Source organism: Hypanus sabinus, chromosome 7 (assembly GCF_030144855.1).
Source record: "Hypanus sabinus isolate sHypSab1 chromosome 7, sHypSab1.hap1, whole genome shotgun sequence".
Classification (NCBI taxonomy): domain Eukaryota; kingdom Metazoa; phylum Chordata; class Chondrichthyes; order Myliobatiformes; family Dasyatidae; genus Hypanus; species Hypanus sabinus.
Window position 1 is genome coordinate 167,717,476 of NC_082712.1, and position 17,217 is coordinate 167,734,692.

At 37.0% G+C, this 17,217-nt stretch overlaps 1 protein-coding gene across 5 annotated transcripts in view; it reads left to right on the forward strand.

Moving 5' to 3' along the window:
• LOC132397379 (liprin-alpha-1-like) overlaps window positions 1-17,217 on the forward strand; it is a 150,422-nt gene that overhangs the window by 76,008 nt on the left and 57,197 nt on the right. For all 5 annotated transcript variants that reach the window (XM_059976070.1, XM_059976066.1, XM_059976067.1 and 2 more), the window contains exons 3-11: window positions 260-424; window positions 3,031-3,105; window positions 3,292-3,396; window positions 4,526-4,747; window positions 5,181-5,327; window positions 6,978-7,112; window positions 9,695-9,778; window positions 11,179-11,310; window positions 15,848-15,910. In XM_059976070.1, coding sequence (XP_059832053.1) covers window positions 260-424; window positions 3,031-3,105; window positions 3,292-3,396; window positions 4,526-4,747; window positions 5,181-5,327; window positions 6,978-7,112; window positions 9,695-9,778; window positions 11,179-11,310; window positions 15,848-15,910 — 1,128 coding nt within the window. The remainder of the gene's footprint in view (window positions 1-259; window positions 425-3,030; window positions 3,106-3,291; window positions 3,397-4,525; window positions 4,748-5,180; window positions 5,328-6,977; window positions 7,113-9,694; window positions 9,779-11,178; window positions 11,311-15,847; window positions 15,911-17,217) is intronic.

Genomic DNA, 17,217 nt, shown 5'->3' on the forward strand with positions numbered 1-17,217 from the left:
TATTGTTGCCAACAAGGAATCCTCAAAGTGTCCTGTGTATGTATATTAAACTGTTCACTTTCAGTCTATTTACTTTCAATGTCCATTGAGGTCTGGAGAATTTGGTCTACAAAATGAAACTATAATTGCAATAATACCAATTTTAATAATCCATTGAGACAAATGAATTATTCTGTGACTACACTGCTCCCTACAGTACTCTGACATATTTTCAGAATGTTTAAATATGGCATTTATGAATTTTTATTTTATTTTGCAGCTCCTTTTAGAACACCTTGAATGTCTTGTTTCCAGGCATGAACGGTCACTCAGAATGACTGTAGTGAAGAGACAAGCTCAATCTCCAGCGGGTGTATCTAGTGAAGTAGAAGTTCTTAAAGCACTCAAATCATTATTTGAACACCACAAAGCTTTAGATGAAAAGGTATTGTGTTTCTCCATATCAAGTTATCCCAGTCATTAAATTTCGCAATGGCTTGCTTTCCCTGATGTCTCAGATTACGATAATCAAAGATGATACTACGATAATATCTGATTCACTGCAGTTAACCTAAAAATAATGTTTTTAGCTCGTTTAAGTCTTCAGTTAAGTATTTTAAAATTTCAAAGTCAGAGTACATTTTATTATCAAAGTCCGAATGCTGTATATAACTTTGAAATTTGCTTTGTAGGCAGCCACACATAAAAGAAACACAATGGAATCCATTTATAAAATAATTCCACACAACTAGGACTGTCAAACACCCAATGTACGAAAAAAAGAACAAATCGTGCAAACAATATTAAGCAATAACACAGAGACCATTAAACACAGTGTCCCCAAAAGTTAGTCCAGAGACATTTCAACACTAAGGCAAGTGCCGATGGTTGCAGGCCACAGCTGCAGAGTCAGTTCAGCACTGAAGCACATAAACCTTGCGGAGCAGTGAGCTAAACACCAGTTCATCCTTTGCCCTCCTCCTTGATGCCTTGATCAAATTGTACATATAATTTACAAAAGAAATCACATGGAGAGTTCCTAAAAGTGAGTCTGCAGCTGTGGGCTCTGTTCACCACTGAGTCAGGTGAAGACTGTCCAGGAGCCCATTGGCTGCAGGACAACAACTGCTCTCGAACCTGGAAGCGTGGGACCTAAGACTCCTGCACCCTCCTGCCCAATGGTAGTAGTGAAAAAGGGGAAACTGGTCAAACACAGGAAGAAGCTGCTGAACACCTGTTTATGTTCTGCTCTCTTCCTCGATTGTAATCTTGCTTGATGTTTTAATCGGCGTGGAGTAATGGAGCCGACCACGGGTTTGTCTTCTGTCATCAGTTCTCAACACAGCATACACACACAGTGATGACTGCCCTGGCAGTACCTGCATTCTTGAATCTAGTTCACTGTATCTCCAGGAGATTACAAAACCACCAGATAGTTTAACTGTTTCAAAAGAACATTCTTAAAAGGGAAATTACAAGCTGCAGACTGCAGCAATCACAGTTCAGAAGTGAGCATCTACTAGAGCATCTAGTAATTTGTAAGTTGTCTGGAAAAATGTTGCTGTTGATTTCTGGCACCATCTTGCTAATTTGGTGTTTTGGTAGAATAGCTAATCTTTAGAGGTATCCTATCAGTTTGCTGAAGGTTTGAATGGAGGCTGAGTAAAGAGGAAAGCATTTTAATATATAAAAGGTATTCTTCATTGCTTAACAGAAAGTACATGTTTCTGAAAGCAGCTGTTCTGTGGGGAAAAAACTGGGAAAAATAATGAAAAGCTCGATCCATGTCTCCTTCCTCATCATTATCACCATTTTTTATTTGCTCTCATTTAACAACTCTGAAAAAATAACAATAAAAAAAGTAGCTTCAGCTAATTTTGCATGCCACACTTGGACACTTTTTTTGCCACTTATGCATCTGATGCAGCAGTCTCTTTACTAAATCTATCCATTCCTTTGCATTTTTTCTCTTCATTCTCAGCTTGAAGTTCAGATATGTGGCTAAGCTCCTGAGTAGTTAAACTAATATACTGTACCTCTAGCTAATATTCATTTTTGCTCAACTGTCCTTGACTTTTTAACAAAATTGCTAAAATTAAAAGTTCAATTAATAGTGATTACATAATTGTCGTGTTAAAGGGGTAATTGTGTAGTACATGTACTTGTTTTTTATTTGCTTCTGCCCTGCTTCCTTCACTTTTCCAAACTTAAACTTGAGAAAGTATAGATTGTGTACTTGAAAGTCATGAATGCAAACTTTAGTTCTATTATAAAGTAGACTTTGAATTAAATTACTTGAACCTCCTTTATGCTCTCCGAGCAACCACTTATGGTTGCATATCAACAAGAGTTCTTTGTAAACATTGAAAAATAAACATTTAGAGTTGATTTATAAGGACTGAATTGAGAACATTAAAATTCTGAATTTGAGAACAATAGAAGTGAATGTTGAGGCACTTTTGAGGCAAGGTGGGGTAGCAAGATGAAATTTTAGAAGTAGTTTACATTTCCAATATATTCCATAATTAAAGCAAAGCTTGATGAAATAAAGTTAACAAATTACTGTACTGTTTTTGTGTTTGATTTTTATGGAAGCAGCAAAGTGAGATAAATATACTGTGCTTTGTACAGAGGTTTCTGTTGCTAATTGTAAGGTGAATAAATCTTGTGAGAAAGCCCAGAATTGAAGGAATAAGCATCCAGAAGGAAAGGTTAGATGCAGTAGAAATTAACAGCTGAATATTTGATTTTTTTTTTACTTTGGGGATGAAGGGGCAATTGAAACTGTAAGCTGAGCATGCTGTCAGATGGTACTGATGCAAGAGTTTTTGGGCTTCCATTCAGCCATTACTACCTAAAAGAAACAATTGCTGTTTTCTGCCATGTAGTACTGATTTGATCTCTTCTATAGAGATGAGTAAAAATGCACTGTAGCAGTTTAACTCCATAGAAAGGGCTAGAAACCAACCTTAGTGACATGTTTATTCAAATAGGATTTCAAACTTGTATTGCGTAGAATTAATTTTAACATACGTTTTTGCTCTATTCCAGGTACGGGAACGGTTAAGAGTAGCACTTGAAAGAGTCAGTGCTTTAGAAGAAGAAATTGTAATTAGAGAGAAAGAGGTGTGTTGAGTGTTTGTGGAATTTATTGGCACCTGAATCCTCTTAGGAAGTATATTCTTTTCGATGAAATGCATAATTGGCAGCATTTCCATCATCTTGCTTGACAACTAAAGTATTCATAACAAGAAATTTTAAAGATTTTAAATTTGTCACTTTAATTATGCAACTCATTGTATTTTCTTTCAGCTCTCCTTAATTAAAGAGCAAAACTCCCATCCGCCGAAGAAAAGCGTAACAGATGCATCTGATGAAAATCATAGCGGCGATAATCTACCTAGCACAAACGGCGTGGTATGATGTTCTGGATGTTTTTAATTAGATTTCATTTTTGTTTGCTTCCTATAATTAGCCATGTACACTAATAGATAAATGCGACTATTTTAATTGGTAGGGAGGAATTATCTCTTCTGTGGAAGAAATGCAAATATCAGGCCTGAGATTTCATTGAAAATTTTTATACAAAAGTAGAACACTGCAGCACAGTGTAGGCCATTAAGACCATTATGAAGTAGAGCAGATATAGATAATGCTTCAAAGCTATATTAAAATCCTTAATTCTTGTGTTCTTGTCCTGCTTGGCGGTGCAATAATATCAGCACTGGTCCGGAGCGAAGGTTCCCGAGTTCAAATCCAAGTCGGGTTTAGCGTCGAGCTAACAACTCGGCCTCATAAAAACAAGACTAGCTTGCTACGGAAACACTGTTATGATGTTGCCCCGATAACTCCACTGCCAAGTTGAGGGCTATTCTTCTTCTTGTGTTCTTATAAAAATATTAATTTATTTCACAAGCATTTCATATTGAATGGAATCTATTTAAATCTTGCATCCATCCCAGCAATGTGATGGAGTAAAAATCTTTGCATTATGACTCCATCATAATGTACAGACATTTGAATTTGTAACTTTACTGGCTGTAGAAAGAAGCTGTCGGTAGCCTATTGGTCCTGGCTTTAATGCTGCGGTACTGTTTGCCAGATGGAAGCAGCTGAAATAGTTTGATTGGGGTGACTGGTGTCCCAAATGATCTTCCAGGTCTTCTTTATGCACCTGCCATTGTTGGAGAGTAAGGCAACTGAATAAAGAATACTACTGAAACTGTTCCAAACAAGACATTATATAACCTGATTGCCACCAAAATTGCTTCAAGACCACGGGGCCTAATGAACTTGCCTCTAGACATGTATTGGAATCCAGCTTTTCCATGTGGGACTTGAAATTCACTCAGCACCAATGTTCATATCATTGTATGTAAACACTGGCTTAAATCTAATTAAGAGTAATGTTCGGCAAATAATCCAAAACTTCCTGCATATATTCTTTGAATGATACACTTTCATGGAGAGTTCTACAGCAATCTTTTTTGGCAAAAGACTTTGATTAAAACAACTAATGTAAGAATTTTGCTGCTTTTTATTTTAGAGATTTTCTAATAGTTCTATAAGTCACGATGAAGATTTGATTAAAGTAATAGAGCTTCAGGAAACAATAGATAAACAAAGCAAGGAGAACGGGCAGATGAAGGATCGACTGGCTGCTCTGTCTAGTAGGATATCAGAACTTGAAGAAGATCTGGATACAGCCCGTAAGGACTTAATTAAGTCTGAGGAAATGAACACTAAACTTCAGAGGGATTTGCGTGAGGTAGGAATTGTAGGGTAAAACGACCAAAACGGGAGTGTGAATTGCATGCCTAATAGTGATGAACAAACAGACTTTTGAGGTTTAGTTATTAGAACATTTATTGCACACAACTCATGGGAGATTCAGTACTGTACTTTGTAGTAAGTGGCTAGTCTACCCAGTACCTAGATATGGATTGCAGCAACGGCTGCAGGTAAATTCCTCATGCTGGCATAAAGGCATTTCCATACACATTAAGGTAATTTGAATTTTATCAAGATTCTTAAACACACTTGTAATTTATATACGTAGAAATATCACCTTTTAGAGGAAATATTTAAAGAACAATAAATGGGATTCATTAGTTTGGGACAGAATATTGAAAGAAGTTGTGGATAAGTTGAGTGAAGAAAGAACAGTGACTGATTCTCATACATCTTCTGATTGTAAATAGGCCATGGCTCAGAAAGAAGACATGGAAGAAAGGATAACAACACTTGAAAAACGCTACCTCAATGCACAACGAGAATCAACATCTGTACATGATCTTAATGATAAACTTGAAAATGAACTTGCCAATAAAGATGCCATGTACTTACAGGTACTTGCATTAATTGACAGAAGTGTTCTGATTATTCTGTTTTGCATGTTTTCATCACTTAGTAATGAAGCACTCAGTTGAAAGCAAAATCTTACTGAATAGAGAGGAACAGAGATTATGCTTGTTATGGCAGCGGAATGACTTCTGTAGCTGTGAAGTTGAAAGTGATTAACAGTGAAAATATGCAATTACACTGTTTCTATGTTAGTACATCTTTTATTCTCCTGATGCTGTCTCTATTGAAGTACTAGGATGTAGAGAACTATTCAGTTTTCATTTCTAGCAGGAAGTATTTGATTTTATAAACTTGAAATTTAAGATAAGACTGTATAAATAGATATTTGACAAACTCCAAATTATTTCTAAGTTTTGTCACTGAAAGGAGTGCACTCAAAATTTCTCTGGGCAAATATGGATTTGGGTTACTTAATATTTTTGTCTAGGTACTGCAGTGGTACAATTTCACTGAATATTTCCATTTAATCTTTATGACCACACTTGTAATTTTGTGGTTATGTATGTGTTTCATATTTTGTAATGGATTAGTTGAATGAATACATTTGATAGTAGCTGTCTCAACAAATTTTAGTCAGCCTTGATATTTTCATGCTAAAAGTAGCAGTTGACATGTTGAATTTTGTAGCTGTGAAGAAGAAAAACAAAAATAAATTAAAATCCATTGTTAAATCTGCATCAGTAAAGATAGTTAATGGTTTGAATGGGTTCTCATCAAAGGATGCACAGCTTTACAGAACATTTCAAAATATTGCAACATAATATGGAATCTTTAGTTGCCCAGACCTAAGTAAGGTGAACTAAAATTAACTACCATATAATAATAATAATAATAATAATTAAAAAAGTAGGTAGCAAACATAGGAAGAATGCTGAATATTTTTGAAAATTAAGTTCCTTTTATATAGTGATGCTACATATTTAAATATAATATAGTTCACCACTTCCATATTTTGGCTCCAAATAAGATGAAGACAAGACATAGAATAAAGATGCAAATTCTTTATTATTCGTTTTCAGATCTGAAATAGATTCTGTTACACAGCAAGTTAACCAAGTTCAGCCAATACTTGATAGAACAAATATATTGGTTGTCTTTAGTTTTCTGTGTTTTCTTTCTTGTTGCAGATTGGCGAGTTGGGGGGGTTTGGGTTTGAGTTTTTGCTTCTTTGCGGGGGGGGGGGTTGATCTTTTTTTAAATCTCTTTTGTTCTGTATTTCATGGCTCACTGGCAGAATACAACTGAGATTTGTCTTCTCATACATATTTTGATGATAAAATTAATCTTTGAAGCCAAAAATTCTCATAGGGTGATGGGAAATCATCTAGTGTGGAAAGTTAAAGAGACTATAACAGGACATTGAAATAATTCCTATGTTAATGATTCAATCCCAAAAACTGTTGGTGGGCTGTTGGGGTCTTGATTTAATTCCCTGGTTAAAAATAATGTAACTAGCAAACTTCCAGTAAGTTTGCTGGATCTTCAAACCACAGTTGTCTGGGTTCCACAGCATCTCCTTCTCTATCCACTTGTGTTTTATCTGACTTGAACAAATATTAGGATTGTTCTTATTTCTACAACTGCTTCTGCATTGGGATTGACTTGATGTTAATTCGTTAAAACTGCAAATATAGAGTGAAGAGAAGAACCGTCAGTTGCAAGAGCGGCTGGAACTAGCTGAGCAAAAACTACAGCAGACTCTCAGAAAAGCAGAAACACTACCAGAAGTAGAAGCAGAGTTGGCACAAAGAGTGGCTGCACTCTCAAAGGTAGGGCATTAAATCTACAGGGAGCTTGAATGTAATAAACTGTGCCAGGATCACAAGACACAAAGTGAATTAATTTTATAACTGACATGTTTGTTATGTTTACTTAATGTTGAGTAACAAACAAAATTGAAAGTGAATGGATCATTTAGTGATGTTCACTTTTCAAAACGAAATGATAATCAATGGAGAAATAATGACATTTCAGAGATTAAAACTTTTGTCACCTTTTGAGTTCTATTTGATAACTAATAACAAAGGGTGTTCCCAAGAATGTGGGATGTTCTATAGGACAGCTTGAGCTTGAGTATTGGTTTTTGCAGTGTCCTATCAACTGAAATTCAACTGAACATAATCCCAAATTAAAGTGGGCATAATCCATGAGTACAGCAGCATTTTGTTTCTGGACTTCTTTGCAAGGGTTTCTGATTAAAGGCCTCTTCCAAAAAAAAAAAAGATTTTTGATGTAAAATGTCAGGAGGAAAATGCTGTATGCATCAAAAGCATACATAACACCTCAAGCAAATAAAAACAAGGTGCTTCATAGCTTCTTGTTCTGAGACAGAGTAAACCTGGCACGAGATGAAAACCAATATAGTAGGACAATTGGAACTGGGGTTGGCTGTGATTGAAAGCTATTGTTTTTTTTCTTTTTGCACCATCCATTCCATAGCTTTAAGGGGTCCTTCCTGAACTTGCTGACCCAGATCTGATTGTATTTGCTTCTACAATTCTGTATAATGAGCCATGTAATGATGTCTTAGTTATACATGATTTGATATTGCAGAATTGTCATGGGAAATCTTAATTTCATAATGCATATCTGCTAGGAATATTGTTGAAATAAAGATGACGATGAATTGGCCTTTTTGCATTTCTCACAAGAAAGAATTTTTTTTTATTTGATGTCATGGATTGTACTGCCACGAAATGAGATAATTCATCTCACTGTGTTCATTCAGGTCCTACACAAGGAAATCCAGCTAACCCTACTTCCTTGCCCTGTTCTTCAGCCCTGCAAATTCTTCCCTTTCAGATTCAGATGTTACTGCATGTAGACAAACTTAAAATTTTGGCCATGGCATATAGAATAGAAACCAGACCAAGTAAAACAAAGATCTGCAACTCATAACACATTAAAAAATATATAGTAAATTAAACTTCAAGGATTTTGTTGTCTCTCATATTATTATAGACATTAAGTTGAATTTATGTGTGTTTATGAGAAATATAGATGAGAATCAACAGTTGTATCTCCAGAAAACGTTTCTTTAGTTTAAAGCTAGTGTAACTTGTTTTACTGTTCGTCTTAAACTGAACACTCCTGTTAGTGGAACCTCATTAATCCAGGGAAAATGAAGACTGTTCCCTGAGGATGAGTAACTACTTTAGTTGCTAATTTGAGCAGACATAGGACACAAAGCTGGAGGATGGGCAGAATGTCCTCCTTATGTGACCAGAATACAGCGAGAAAGTGCAGAAGATAAAAAGGTAAAAACTGGTCCCAGTTGTACCTTTTTATGAGATTTCAAATGATGACTGCTCTAAATTGAAGTGCCACATTTCCAGGCATTAGAGATAGTTGCTCAAAATGAGCAGGAACCTTCTCAATGGTTACTAGCAACCAAGGAGTCAGAAGACCAATTTTGCCAATTCCTAGGGTTAAATATTCTATGCAGTGTGTGATAGCTGTACCCATTTGCTGCTTGAAAGGGCATAGATGAGAGAGTGTCAAATATCTGATAAGCATGATGGACAAAATGAGTGAGATTGGCTTCTACATTGAAATCCAATTTTTTGGGTACTTTTTAAGATTTGTATGCTTTGAGTATAGCAGTTAATTGAACATTGATTCTGAATATAATTGATGTGATTGTTATTTTGCTAAATTTCACAATATTTTTACGGTAATTGTCATGATGTATTAAGTCTTTAGTAAAGATAGTTATTCCATTCCATAATATAAGCCAGTCTGTTAATGCTTATGCAGCATTTAGTCCATGTACATAACCATTGGTCCATATATACACGTCCTCTTTTATGAGCTTGTATCTGATATCCTATTTTGTACGTTTCTGGATAAACTAATCAGTATTTATCTTCGTCTCTTTCCCTTTTTAGTATGGTAGTCCTAACAACAGTAACCTTTCTTTCTACTGTTTCCTGTACCTGTCTGCCTTTCTTAGTCTGATCCTTCCTTTTCTTCTGAAGAGTCTACCCTCATGGAAGCTAAACTGACGGAACTGAGCTCCATGCTTAGGAAGGTAGATGATACAATGTTCCAGTCACTGTCTTGTGCTTGCTGCTTGTTGCCTTCTGCAAACGTGGCAGTTGAAGCTTAGACCTTGTAATAAGCTTGCTGAACATTAAAGCTTCAAAACTATGCACAGCAGTTTAAAAAAAAAATCATCTATGTGCTTCTGTCATCTTTCCATAAAATGCCATGGGCTTTTGAGAGACCACTGGCTGAAGCTTACTCTAAACTCGACCTGTACTTCTTGGAAAACTTTTAAAATTTCATAGAGATTTATTATTTCAAAGTACAAACCTGAGATATTTGACAATGGTATTTATTTATTTGTCAGGCGGAAGAAAGGCATGGAAACATTGAAGAAAGGTTACGGCAGTTGGAGGCACAGCTCGAAGAAAAGAATCAAGAATTGCAGCGAGTATGTTGATTGGGAGTTTCCATGTTCCCATTTATTGAATCTAAAATGATAAACCTGAAACTAAAAGTAGAATCTTATGCAACTTGTAACATTAGTGCATGGATTCTTTTGTAACTTTATAGACTTGCTCACAGTATAAACTGTAAACTACTTTAATAAGGAAAAAATCCTAAATTTCCTTTTCAGTGTAGGATTAGTGTAAATGGGTGAATGGTTGCTGTATGGTATGCTGGCCATCAATCACCATGCTAGATGTCTTTTTGCGTATGCAAAAATGGCAAATTCGTCTTAATCCATAACAGAAACATTGTCAGATGGGAGTTTGTTGTAATGGTTGTCCATGTCATTTTGAAGTGTTTATAATTCTACTGGCTCTGCTCCAAAAAATTCTCCAATTCTCCAGTCCTGATGAAGGGTCTCGGCCCGAAACGTCAATAGCGCTTCTCCCTATAGATGCTGTCTGGCCTGCTCTGTTCCACCAGCATTTTGTGTGTGTTGTTCTCCAATTTTGATATGAGTTTCATGCTTTTTTTTTCTGATCTATATTGCAATATGGGGATTAAAATACCTAAATTTATTCTCTTTATCCCAGTGCTCTCCCTGGTTGCCACTGCCACCCCTTAAGCCTCAGATGCCAGTCACTAGAACAGTTAACAGGTCTCTTGTTTGTAGTAGAGTGCCTTTGTTTGGATTCAACTTGGAGGCTGCAGGTTACCAAAAAACCTTGTTATCTGCTCAGTCTCAGAGTACTCGCATTACTCTGCTGTTCAATAAAAAAAAAAGTTGATTTCTTTTAAGCTGTTTGGATAACTAAGGAAAAAATGTAATGCATTTTTAATGGAATGCTGGGATTATCCCTTCTTACATCCTGCATTTGCCCAGTACAATTGTCAGAGTAGGATTTCTCACCATATCTCCCCATGCATTTATACTTAGAAGCTTTAGTATGATTTCATAAACAAATTCTATTCAAATTTAACGAGTTTCATCTTAAAAGTAACCAGTAAACTTTTGCATTGGATTGTAAACATTTTAGAAATAGAAAAATATTTGAAAATTAAAAGAAAATGCAAATGCTGAAAACCAGAAATAAAAGCAGAGAGTGTTGTAAATACTCAACAGGTCAGACAGCATAGCCAAAAAAATCAGTAGCTTTACACTATACTTGATTCTTTTCTGTGTGCCAGATTTCTATCTTGTGTTATGAAACTTCTGGTATGAGGTAAATATGAATGTGTTTAATGTGAGTGTAAAGTTCTTATTCACATTGGTAAATGCATGCTTTTAAAATTAACCATGCTTTTGTATTTAAAATTATCTTTTGTATAGTGTATATTGACCAACTGGCAGTGATAAGTTTCTCAATCTAGCTTTTAATCTACCCATTATTTATCTATAAGGCTCGTCAGAGAGAAAAGATGAACGAAGAACATAATAAGCGCTTATCAGACACTGTAGATAAGCTACTGTCAGAGTCCAATGAAAGACTTCAGCTGCATCTAAAGGAAAGGATGGCTGCATTAGAGGAAAAGGTAGTCCTTTTAAAAACAAAATATTAAATTATTAGATCCTCGCAGATGTTATTTACCTCAAACCTAGTTTATTTGGCAAGGTTTGCTGGGTTTTACATACTATGTAACAGCATAATAAAAGGAATAGGGCATTTAACTCCTCAAACCTTTTTTCATTCAATAACAATAAATTGTATCCTAGCCCCATGCACCTGCATTTTTCTCATATCCTTTGACAGAAATATGTTAACCAACATTTGCTCTCAGATTTAAAATTAATGATTAGCCTAGCATCAATTGTCACTGGCAAAAACCTCAAAACTAGGAACTGTTCATCTTCTCTCCAGAGAAGCCAATTAATAATTGACAGATAATGCTTCATAGCCATACATACCCCAGCTCAATGGGAGGAATTTCTTCTCAATAAGTTCCCTTTAATTTTTAAACTTCAATCCCATCTATTTTAACTGTGAGGAAATACAGCTGCTTATCTAGTCTTGCTTTGCAGTTTATCATTTGGAATCTTGATATCATTCTGGTACATTTCACTGCTTCAAAGCCCAGTTCAGCTTTCTTACGATTTGGCAGGGTTTCACCTCAGCAGTCAAGATGTATAGATCATGATGCTTTTCATCAACTACAACTCGGCATTCAATACTGACATCCCCTCAGCTAATCAATAAGCTTCAAGACCATGGCCTCAATACAGTGGTGCTAGAAAGTTTGTGAACCCTTTTAAAATTTTCACTATTGCTGCATGACCTAAAATGTGATCAGATCTTCCTGCAAGTTCTAAAACTAGATAAAAATAACCCAGTTAAATAAAAAACACAAATATACTTGTCCATTTATTTATTGAGAAAAATGATCCAATATTACATTTATTTGTCAGAAAAAGTATGTGCTGGTGTGACCCCTTTGTACAGCAATAACTTTAACCCAAAGTTTCCGGGAACTCTTGATTGGTCCTGCACATCGTCTTGGAGGAATCTTAGACCATTCCTCCATAGAAAACAGTTTCCGTTCATCAATATTTCTGGGATTCCTTGTATAAACAGCTCTCTTCAGGTCATGCCACAGCGTCTCAATTGGGTTAAGATCTGGACTCGACTTGGCCATTTCAAAACATGAATTTTATTATTTTTAAACCATTCTGTTATTGATTTACTCTTGTGTTTCAGATCATGGTCTTGTTGCATCATTCAACTTCTATTAAGATTCAGGTGATGGACCACTAGCCTGACATTCTCCTGCAAAATTGAAAGAATTTTAAATTAATTGTTCCCTCAGTGAATGCATGCTGTCCAGGTCCTGATGCAGCAAAGCAGCCCCGAACCATAATGCTCTTTCCACCATGCTTTTGCTGTTATCCTTAGGTTCTTTTTCACCTCCTTCAATATTGTGCTCTTGGTGTGATTTTTGCAGGATGCCCACTCCTAGGGAGAGTCGAAACAGTACAGAATTTCCTCCATTTGGAGACAATTTCTACTGTGGACTGATGAATACTCAGGTCTTTAGAAATGCTTTTGTAGCATTTTCCAGTTTCATGCACCTCTACAATTCTTCTTCTAAGGTCCTCTGAAAGCTGTTTTGATCAACCCATTCAGAATTTATTTATAAGTTGCATCCATCCCGCAATGTGAGAAAGTAAAAATCAGACTTACAAATTTATAAGCCCAATGGCTTGTAGAAAGAAGCTGTCCTATTGGACTGGGGTTTAATGCTACAGTACCGTTTGCCAAACGGGAGCTGCTGAAACAGTTTATGGTTTTGGAAACTGGTGTCCCCAATGATCTTCCAGGCCTTCTTTCTGCACCTGCTGCTGTAAATATCCTGCATGTGCTGAGCTGTCTATACCATACTCTGAAGTACCATGCTCTCAATGGTGCTCTTGTAGAATGTCTTGAGGATTTCGGGGCCTATGCCATATTTCTGAGATGGAAGGGATGCTGCTGCGCTTTTTTTTTTTGCCACACAGCCAGTGTGTACAGTCCAGGTGAGATCTTCGGTGATGTGTATACCGAAGAATTTGAAACTACTCACCTTAACTGCAGACCTATTGCTGTTGATGTTGTCTCCACTCCTCCTGTAATCCACAATCATCTCTTGTCTTTTGGACATTGAGGGAAAGGTTGTTACCTTGGCACAACTGTGTCAGGGTGTCAACCTCTCCTCTGTAGGCTGTCTCTTTACTGCTAGAAATAAGACTGTTCAAAGTAGTATCATCTGCCAATTGATCAGCAGCCTCGAGTTGTGTATGGCAGTGCAGTCATGGGGGTAAACGGAGTAGAGGAGGGGACTTGGGACACAACCCTGGTGGCACCTGTGTTAAAGGTCAGAGGAGCATGGTGCACATAAAGAGATCTTTCTTGAGAAGTGTAGGCTCTGTCAGTAACCTGACTTTGTGCGTCATATTTATAGGGCAGGGCAACTCAACAACCCACACCTCTGTGGATAACCTTTAGGGTATCCTGCACGAGGACCACCAAATCCCTTTGCACTTCAGAAAATTCAAAAATCGGAAGTGCAAAGGGACTTGGGGGTCCTAGTGCAGGATACCCTAAAGGTTAACCACCAGGTTGAATCGGCAGTAAGGAAAGCGAATGCTATGTTGGCATTCATTTCAAGAGGAATAGTGTATAAGAGTAAGGAGGTGTTGATGAGGCTCTGTGGGGCACTGGTGAGACCTCATTTGGAATACTGTGTGCAGTTTTGGGCCCCCTATCTTAGAAGGGATGTACTGATGTGGTAGAGAATTCAGAGAAGATTTACAAGGATGATCCCGGGAATGCAGGGGCTAACATATGAGGAGCATTTGTCGTCTCTTGGACTGTATTATAGAAGAATGAGAGGAGATCTCAGAAACATTTCGAATGTTGAAAAGGTTGGACAGAGTAGATGTGGAAAGACTGATTCCCTTGGTGGGTGAGTCCAGGACAAGAGGCCACAGTCTAGAGCGTACCTATTTAAAACAGATGAAGAGAAATTTTGCTGGCAACACCACTTATTGGCTGAATCAAAGGTGTTGAATCAACATATAGGAGGGAGATAAAAAATTTGGCTCAGTGGTGGAACAACAGCCTCTGAATGTCAGCAGGACCAAGGAGCTGATGATTCACTAGAGGTCTATGAACTAGTCTTCCTTGGATCAGGGGTAGAGAGTCAGCGACTTTAAATTCCTAGGTGTTATCATATCAGAGGATTTGTGCTGCATCCAACGTGTAAATGGCATTACAAAGAAAGCTCAGCAGTGCCTCTATTTCCTTAGAAGTTTACATAGTCGTCATAACATCTAAAGCAATGACAACCTTCTATAGATGTGTGATGGAGAGTGTATTGACTGGTTACAGCCTGGTATAGAAACGTCAATGTCTTTGAACAGAAAATTCTATAAAAAAATAGTGGATTTGGCCCAGTCCATCATAGCTAAAGCCATCCCCACTGTTGAGTACATCTACATGGAGTGCTGCTGCAGGAAAGGGCCCCCACCATCCAGGCCATGCCCTCTTCTCACTGATACAATCAGGAAGAAGGTACAGGAACCTCGGGACCCACACCACCAGGTTCATAGAACAGTTATTATCCTCAAACTTCAAAGTAAGTTTATTATCAAAGAACATGTGTTGCCATAAACAACCCTGGGATTCATTTTCTTTCTTGCATACAGAAGTCCAAAAAGTCATAATCGAATCAGTGAAAGACTGTCAGCCCTGTTGGCTGCAGTGATGAAAGGGCAAAAGACAAAAAACTACAAATACAAAAGAAAATAAATAAGCAAGGAATATGAGATGAAGGGTCTTTGAAAATGGGTCCATAGGTTGTGGAAATAGTTCAGTGATGAGGCGAGTGAAGTTATCCCCTCTGGTTCAAGAGGCTGAAGGGATAAATTCACTCAACTCACTCACTCCATCACTGAACATTCCCAGAGCCTATGGAATCACTTCAAGGGGTTTTCATCTCATATTCCTTGCTTATTCGTTTTTTATTATTTGTTGTTATTTGCACTTTTTGGTTGTTTCTCTGTCCTATTGGGTGCAGACTTTTATCGATGCTGTTGTGTTTCTTGAATTTGCTGTGAATGCCCGCAACAAAATGAATCTGAGGGTTGTATATGGTGTCTTACGTGGACTTGATAATTTACTTTGAAAATTCCAAGTGCATTTGTGCGGGGGGCTTTGGATTGTACTTTATTCTTTGCATTTGATACATGCTTTTTTTTATGTATTCCATGCTTTTGCCATATAATTTAGATATTCATTGAATAACAAAAGTAAATATAATAGCCCATCTTACTGTATTCAACAGCAATGCAATAAAGTCTGTTGATAGATCATGTTCCACTCTGGAAAATTTGATGTAGAAAGACACAAGCAATTTAGGGAATTAAATGCTTTACTTAACTCAATGCACAGAACTGAAAAATATCCCTGTTCTCCTCTTCACTCACCCCTGGGTGATATAGTCTATTCTTCAGTGAGAAATGTTAGTGTACTTAAATTCAAACTAATTAATACTAAGTATGTGGTGTAAATTATTATTCTGGAAAATGCTATTTCAGAATTCCCTTATTCGAGAGCTTGAAAATACCAAGCAACTGATTGAAGAAACACATCAAGAGAAGGTAATCCTTGCAGCCCTGATGTTTCTCGTATATTCATTTGCATTTGATTCTATATGATTAGCAAAGTAATTTAGCTGCATTGCTAATTAAAATGCTTCAGTTGTTTTACTAACATTGTTCACGATTTTGTGTTACTAGAATCTTTCATCTTAAAACCTTTATACCAATAATTGAAAATCCAAAAACTGTAGATGCTGGAAATCTGAAGTAAAATGGAAAATGCTGAAAATACTCAGCAAGTCAGGTTGCATCCGTGGGATAGAGTTGTTTCTCTATCTCTGAAACTTTTTGTTGCTATCACTTCTGACCTTAACCTATCTGATCCTAAACAATTAGATACCTTGGCTTCATCTCAATGAATTCCAAGTTTAAGGTGACATTGAACAGTATTTCCACTTCTTTAACCAGTGCCAATCTCTTCCCATCCCACTCCCCTGCCCAAAACCCTGGACTCTTTCACTTGTATAAAGTGCTCTTGATTCATCTGCACTTCTCCCTTGTTCTGTCTATGCATTGCTGACTATCTTGACATTTCTATTTCCATCTCATGCTCTAATCTACTCCATTTTGACAATGTGCTTTTGACCCCTGCTAAACATCCACAAGCTTGACTGTCCTGGCAGGCCAACTGTGTACTTGCCCCATTTAACTTACTGATTTCTACTTTAATTTTATCCATTGTCCTCTGGTCTAGTCTTTTACCACTTACAGTGTGTCTGTAACACCTCTGCACAAACACCTTTTTGTCTGTTTCCAGTTCACTTGTCCTATGGTCTCAACAGGCACATCTCTACCATCAATGTGCAATTCCTTTATTCCTCTATCCCACATCTGAATAGTCTGAGTACCTTCTGTTTTTTCTTTAGTTCCCCTCATTCAACGTATTCATCATTCAGCTTGCTATCACATTGAACAACTTGTTTAACTCCTCACTTTCCTCGGATCAAAGGTGCCCAAGATGTGCTTGTGTTTTTCTGGGATATGTGGAACAGTATTTGTTTCAGTCTTGCCCTATCCCACTGCCTCACCACTTTTTCCCGTTGATAGAAATCTGCATTTGGTACTGCTTCCTGAACTCGGGCAGATTCTGGCAGTTTTATTACTTGACTGCCAATTTGTAATCTGCTCTCACCTCCACATGATCCATCTTTGATTCTTCCCTTCTCTCTGTCTATCCCAGGAGATAGGCTAACTACTAACGTCCTTCATACCATTACTTTGAACATGGGTTGTAATCATTTCGTGTGGCTAATTTTTTTAATTTGTAAAATTGCATTACAAGGTGGTTATTTCCAGAAAAATGTATT